The following is a 7,828-nucleotide window of genomic DNA, read 5'->3' on the forward strand; positions in this document are numbered from 1 at the left end:
AAAAAAAAAAAAAAAAAAATATTCAGAATTAACTCAAGCTTCAATACAAGCTTTTTAACATTTACATGTTTTTAGAGGTGGATTCCAGCCAAGTAACTTAAAATCCACTCTGAGGCACTAGATTTATTTCCCTGACAAGTTGTTTTAAGTTAGATATTGCTTGGGACTTAGGACCTTGAAAATATCTTATGCTGAGTACATACGAATCTTTATCCCCAAACTTACACTCTAATCCCTCAGCTCTACCTCCCTCAGACGAACTTTTCCTGACTGCCTACAGAACTTTTCTTAAATTTTTAATTATAGTTTCCAACTAAACATAACTGAAATCAAACTTTGTCTTCCTTCTCAAATGTTCTTTCCCAACCAAATCCCTATTTCTATTAAGGGCTTAAAACCCACATTAATATTGGCTTATTTTCTTTCTTTCATTCTTCATTATGCAGCCATTTATTTAGTCAACAAAGGCTACTTTAAAATATTTCACATATCCATTGCAACCACCCCACCACCCTATTTTATTCAGGTTTTCTTTATTCTTTTTTTTTTCTTTGAGACCAAGTCTTGCTCTGTCGCCCAGGCTGGAGTGCAGTGGCACGATCTCAGCTCACTGCAAGCTCTGCCTGCCAGGTACATGCCATTCTCCCGCTTCAGCCTCCCGAGTAGCTGGGACTTACAGGCGCCCACCACCACGCCCGGCTAATTTTTTGTATTTTTAGTAGAGATGGGGTTTCACCATGTTAGCCAGAATGGTCTCGATCTCCTGAGCTCATGATCTGCCCGCCTCGGACTCCCAAAGTGCCAGGATTACAGGCCTGAGCCACCGCACCCGGCAAGCTCTTACTCCTCAACTCTGTTCTTCTTTCCTTTGCTTAAACACATCTATATTTTAGGGTTTATTGCAAGTTTATCTATCACGAAGTCCTCTCCTTCAACTATTCTAGCTAGCTTCCAAGTACCACATTAAAGTCCTTAACCTTTTATCTGTAAAAGGAAGTAGACATAATTATTGTATTTTTTGAGACAGAGTCACACTCTGTTACCCAGGTTGGAGTGTAGTGGCATGATCTTGGCTCACTAATATATACTAGTATACACTATTTTAAATGATGGATGTTTTAATAGTATTTATTGTTCTTAATATGTGCAAGCCTTGGAGTTTCAGGAAAATAGATAATAATAAAAAAAAAAGAAAAATACATGCAAGCCGTTGTGCTGAGGAACTTTATGTTATTTTTTGAGACAGAGTCTCACTCTGCTGCCCAGGCTGGAGTGCAGTGGTGCAATCTTGGCTCACTGGAACCTCCCAGGTCCACGCCATTCTCCTGCCTCAGCCTCCCAAGTAGCTGGGACTACAGGCGCCTGCCACCATTCCCAGCTAATTTTTTTTGTATTTCTTTTAGTGGAGACAGGGTTTCACCGTGTTAGCCAGGATGGTCTACGATCTCCTGACCTTGTGATCCGCCCTCCTCGGCCTCCCAAAGTGCTGGGATTACAGGCGTGAGCCACCATGCCAGGCCAAAGAACTTCATTTTAAAAAACTATCTTTTGGGCCGTGCGTGGTGGTTCACGTCTGTAATTCCAGCATTTTGGGAGGCTAAGGCGGACATATCACGAGGTCAGGAGTTTGAGACCAGTCCGACCACCACGGTAAAACCCCGCCTCTACCAAAAATACAAATACAAAAATTAGCCAGACGTGGTGGTGCACACCTGTAATCCCAGCTACTCAGGAGGTTGAGACAGGAGAATTGCTTGAACCCGGGAGGCGGAGGTTGCAGTGAGCTGAGCGAGACTGCCCCTCAAAAAAGAAAAAAAACTTAAATAAAAACCCTGTCTTTTGGCGGGGCAATCTCTGCCTCCTGAGCTCAAGCGATCCTCCTACCTCAGCCTCCCAAGTAGCTAGGACTACAGGCAGATGCCACCACGTCCAGCTAATTTGTATTTTTTGTAGAGACGGGGTTTTACCATGTGACCAAGGATGGTCTCAAACTCCTGAACTCAAGCAAACCCCCCTATGTGCCCCCCATCTCCCCAGCCCCCAGCCTTGGCCTCACAAAGTGATGGGGATTACAGGCATGAGTCACCATGTATGATCATAAGAAGTAGAGCATAATTGTTAAAAGAACATTCTGCAGTCAAGCAAGGTTCAAATATTGGCTTCATAACCTACTGACCATGTGACTTTGGACAAGTTACATAATTCTCTAAGTTTCAGTTTCCTTGTCTACAAACTGCACTTCATATAGCTGTTATGAGGATTAAAAGATAGTTTATTAATTTTTTTTTTTTTTTGAGACAGAGTTGCTCTGTTGCCCAGGCTAGACTGCAGTGGCACGATCTCAGCTCACTGCAACCTCCACTTCCCAGGTTCAAGCAATTATCCTGCCTCAGCCTCCTGAGTAGCTGGGACTACAGCTGTGCACCTCCAGGCCCAGCTTATTTTTGTATTTTTAGTAGAGATGGGGTTTCACCATGTTGGCCAGGCTGGTCTTGAACTCCTGATCTCAAGGGCTCCCCAAGTGCTGGGATTGTAGGCGTGAGCCACTGTGCCCGGCCAAAAGGTAGTTTTTTAAAATAAAGTTCCTCAGCACAGTGGCTTGCGCATTTTTTTTTAAATTATCTATTTTCCTGAAACACCAAGGCTTGCACATATTAAGAACAATAAATACTATTAAAACATCCATCATTTAAAACAACTTATACTAGTATATATTAGCTTTGGGAAATAAAAATATGAATAATTTATTGTAATTGTGTGACTTTCTGGACCATTTTAACTTAGCCAGCATGGTGACAAATGCCTATAACCCCAGCTACTCAGGAGGTTGAGGCATGAGAATCACTTGAACCCCAGAGGTGGAGGCTGCAGTGTGCCAAGATCTCACAACTGCATTCCAGCCTGGGTGATACCAAAAAATCAGTGTTGCACATAGAAATTTTAAAAACGTTATATATTAAGATGTGGTACAGAAAGGTAAGACCAAAGAACACCTTTCTTATGATAATTAAACTTCTGACTCTGGTCCCAGAATAATAAAATATCAAATATCAAAAGCTTATGTGCCATGATTTTGCTTCCTTTATAAGTGGCACATCTTTATTATCCATTATATTTTGTCCAAAGACCTAAAGGCTCTGCAGCCTCTAGTTTGACATAGTTTGCATTATCAGGATCAGAAAATAAAATAATTCCTTAAGTCACAAGCTTCCCTGGGCAATTTTACTACCACCCTTCTGCAAAACACATTAAAGGCATATCATACAATTGTTCAGCAGCAAAAGCAAAGTTTACATCTTACCTCTTTTTTTTTTTTTTTCTTTTGAGACAGAGTCTTGCTCTGTCGCCACCCAGGCTGGAGTGCAGTGGCGCGATCTCGGCTCACTGCACCCTCCACCTCCTGGGCTCAAGCGATTCTCCTGCCTCAGCCTCCTGAGTAGCTGGGATTACAGGCACCTGCAACCGTGCCTGGCTAATTTTTGTATTTTTAGTAGAGATAGGGTTTCACCATGTTGGCCAGGCTGGTCTCGAACTCCTGACCTCAGGTGATCCACCCGCCTCGGCCTCCTAAAGTGCTGGGATTACAGATGTAAGACACCACGCCCAGCCAAAACATGAAACTTATGCACAATTATTTGCTCTGGGGGCATACAACTGAATTTCATAATATTCAATTTAAAAAAAGACCTCATTGGAGGTTGCAGTGAGCCGACATTGCACCACTGCACTCCAGCCTGGGTGATGGAGTGGCTCCATCTCAAAGAAAAACAAAACAAAACAGAACAAAAAACCCTCATTCTTACGCAAATTCTTAGACCTGGAATCTAGGACTATCATAATCTAACATTATCACAAAAGCAGTTTTGTTTTTTTTTTTTTTAGACAGAGTCTTGCTCTGTCGCCCAGGTTGGAGTCCAGGGGAGCGATCTCGGCTCACTGCAACCTCTGCCTTCTGGGTTTAAGGAATTCTCTGCTTCAGCCATCCGAATAGCTGGGATTACAGGTGCGTGCCACCACGCCTAGCTAATTTTTTTGTATTTTTAGTAAAGACGAAGTTTCACCTTCTTGGCCAGGCTGGTCCTGAACTCCTGACCTCGTGATCCACCCACCTCAGCCTCCCAAAGTGCTTGGATTACAGGCGTGAGCCACTGTGCCCGGCCACAAAAGCAAGTTTTTATTGTTCTAATTCTATTCAAATATAAGAAAAGAAAAATTAACCTTCAAGTATATGTTATTAAAACACTTCATACAGATTATATCACAAGTTTTTTTCAGACAGATAAAGTAAAAAATGAATTTATTAAAAAAAAACCCATTTATCATTTCCTAACACATCCATATCCAAGTAGAAAATAAAAGCCTGGGCAACATAGTGAGACCCTGTCTCTACAAAAAATTTTAAAATTAGCCAGGCATGATGGCGCATACCTGTAGTTCCAGCTACTCTGCAGGCTGAGGTGGGAGGATTGTTTGAGCCCAGGAGTTCAAGGCTGCAGTGGAGCCATAATCACACACCTGTGAATAGCCACTGATAGCCACTGCACTCTAGCCTGGGCAACATAGTGAGACTTTCATCTCCAAAAAAAAAGACAAGGAACTAATAATTAGGATAGGATATACAAGGAACTCTTGCAAATCAAAAAATAAATAATTTTACCATTTGTCATGGAAAAATGGGCAAAGATTATAAATATGTAAGTCACAGAAGCAGACACTCAGCTGGCTTACAAGTGTATGAAGAGATCTTCAATCTCAATTAGTAATCACAGAAATGTAAATTAAAGCAAAACAAACATATTGGCAATTATTTATTTATTTATTTATTTTTCTGAGACAGAGTCTTGCTCTATCATCCAGGCTGGAGTGCAGTGGCGTGATCTCAGCTCACTGCAAGCTCCACCTCCCGAGTTCATGCCACTCTCCTGCCTCAGCCTCCCAAGTAGCTGGGACTACGGGCACCCACCACCACACCAGGCTAATTTTTTTGTATTTTTAGTAGAGACGGGGTTTCACTATGTTAGCCAGGATGGTCTCAATCTCCTGACCTCGTGATTCGCCTGCCTCAGCCTCCCAAAGTGCTGGGATTACAGGCATGAGCCACTGCGCCCAGCCAGCAAATATTTTTAAATATTAGATAATATGAGTTGTTGAGAATATGGGGGAAACAGGAACTTTTATGTACTGCTAGGGGGAATATAAACTGTTACAGTAGGACATTAGAAGCAACCAATGAATTCGTCACTAGGGAAAATGGTCTGTAAACATGGTGGATCCATATCATGGATTATGCTGCAAGTAACAGCCATCGAAGCCATCAATTACAAATAAATACAGCCACAGGGAGAGATCTCTAAGGTCACTGCTGAGGGAAAATTAAGAAAAAGAATGAGATCTATTAATAGCACAAAATCATCTTGTAATTAAAAAGCACATATACAAAGCAATACTGGGTAACTTATAAAGATATAGGCCGGGTGCAGTGGCTTACGCCTGTAATCCCAGCACTTTGGGAGGCTAAGGCAGGTGGATCATTTGAGGTCAGGAGTTCGAGATCTCTCTGGTCAACACGACGAAACCCCATCTCTATGAAAAATACAAAAATTAGCTGGGTTTGGTGGTACATGCCTGTAATCCCAGCTACTCCGGAGGCTGAGGCAGGAGAACTGCTTGAACTGTGCAGGCAGAGGTTGCAGTGAGCTGAGATCGTGCCACTGCACTCCAGCCAGGGCAAGAGTGACGCTCCATCTCAAAATAAAGAAATGAAGAGAAGAGAAGAGATATATACACATCTAAGATATATCAAGTATATCAGCGGGTACAAGAGGGTGAGTGGGGTACAGAGGGAGTGGGAGGGGTACAGAGGGAGTGGGAAAATCACTATGAAGGGTAAAAGTAGCAAAATACAATGAGAAGGGCCTTGTGCAGCCCATGTAATAATGTGCTAAGAAGTGAGTAGAAATTTTGAATCACTCAACTCCCTATATCTGAGGTCCCCCTTTAAAAGGCTCACCCTTCTTATATATGAGTTAACCAAGACACTAAGTTACAATAATATAAATTAAGCTACCAATGACAAAGTGCTCAGTCAGCCTTCTATTGATTTTTTTGTTTTTTGAGATGGAGTCTCCCTCTGTAGCCTAGGCTGGAGTGCAGTAGTGAGATCTCGGCTCACCGCAACCTCTGCCTCCTGGGTCCTGGTTCAAGCAATTCTCCTGCCTCAGCCTCCTGAGTAGCGGATTACAGGCACGCACCACCATGCCCAGCTAATTTTTGTATTTTAGTAGAGATGGGCTTTCACCATGCTGGCCAGGTTGGTCTTGAACTCCTGACCTCATGATCCACCCACTTCAGCCTCCCAAAGTGCTGGGATTACAGGCGTGAACCACCGCGCCAGGCCTCTGCCTTCTACTGACAACACTAACCTGCCCTAGTTATATCTAAAAGAGAAATTTACTTTCATACAGATTTCACAGCTTCTCAACAGCCATATACCTGGAAAGATAAGAAAATTTGTATATGCTTCCATGTGAGTCCTTGTGATTCATTCAGGCTGTAGTTTAAGTTTCCTTTCAATTATTCCATGGAGAATCAGCATGACCAAGCAAAGCAGGTTCCAAAGGCAGGAAGCAGAAGCAATATGATGCTATGGAAGTACCTTTCTGAACAGTCTCTTCTGCTGTTGTAGGGCCTTGGGGCAACCCTTCAATGTAAGTGCTTGGCAACAAGTCTGCTGAGATAGGCTGACCTTGTAGCTTTTGTAGTCTCTCTTGTACAGCACTGGTCAGATCTACATAAGCCTCATCAATGCTGGCACGTTCAATCACAGCAAAACGCGACATTATCTCCATCACTTCAACACTGGCTTCCCGGTACCTAAGAAGTGTAAGGATCATTCATGCAGGCAATAAAGAGAGGCAACCTTGAGATTGTCTGCTCCACTCCCACCCTGCCATAATGAACAATAATACACATAATCAAGAGACATGTGGCTTAACAGAGACTAGAAAGTAGTAACTGAAAGGGTCAACAGGCAGGCAGATGGTCAATAATAGAAGCATGGAAAAGGAAGAACCACGGAGGCAAACATTTTTAGCACAATGCCAGAACTACCAAGGTAGAAAGCATTCAGACTATGAACACGTCTATATGACAAGGAACTCTCTAAAAAATAAAGAAATGTCTCACATTTGTGTATTATTGTGATCACCTATTCCTTTTATTTTCATATATCCACCAAGAAATCTTCTGCTTCTAATTTTGTCTCAAAAAAAAAAAGGGTGATTTACATGGAACACTGCACTGATCAGTGAACCAGAGTATATGGTCTTCCCCAGGATAATATTTCTCACCATAAATTAACAAACTGGCATATGGATTTTATACTTCAGTCAACAGTGAGTTTGGTTAACATGTAAACTGGTCATCACCACATACACACACATGCCTTAACCAACCATTTATGGATATACTAATATTCAAATTATCAAATTGAAGATAAGCACCTAGAATGTGGTGATATGTCTGGGCGCGCAGACAACCGTCCTCAGGGTATACATACCAATCTCACCATATGTCTTCTATTCAAACTTTAATAAGCAGCTCTTCTGCCTGTATAGCTAGTTTTCTGTGACAATATACAGATATTTTCTTGGTTCTTTTCTTTTTCTTTTTGAGATGAAGTCTCGCTCTTGTCCCCCAGGCTGGAGTGCAATAGCGGGATCTTGCCTCACTGCAACCTCCGCCTCCTGGGTTCAAGCGATTCTCCTGCCTCAGCCTCCCAAGTAGCTGGGATTACAGGCGCCTGCCACCATTCCCAGCTAATTTTTTT

The 7,828-nt window shown here is 42.4% G+C and overlaps 1 protein-coding gene across 3 annotated transcripts in view; it reads right to left on the reverse strand.

Moving 5' to 3' along the window:
* The window catches only part of POLH (polymerase (DNA directed), eta), a 37,362-nt gene that overhangs the window by 19,689 nt on the left and 9,845 nt on the right, over positions 1-7,828 (reverse strand). For 2 of the 3 annotated variants that reach the window (XM_011960358.1, XM_011960360.1), the window contains exon 4: positions 6,656-6,873. The exons of the other annotated variant lie outside the window; for it this stretch is intronic. In XM_011960358.1, the coding sequence (XP_011815748.1) occupies positions 6,656-6,873 (218 nt within the window). The remainder of the gene's footprint in view (positions 1-6,655; positions 6,874-7,828) is intronic. 3 annotated transcript variants of the gene reach the window in all.

The sequence above is a fragment of the Colobus angolensis genome, unplaced genomic scaffold (genome assembly GCF_000951035.1).
Source record: "Colobus angolensis palliatus isolate OR3802 unplaced genomic scaffold, Cang.pa_1.0 Scaffold51, whole genome shotgun sequence".
Classification (NCBI taxonomy): domain Eukaryota; kingdom Metazoa; phylum Chordata; class Mammalia; order Primates; family Cercopithecidae; genus Colobus; species Colobus angolensis.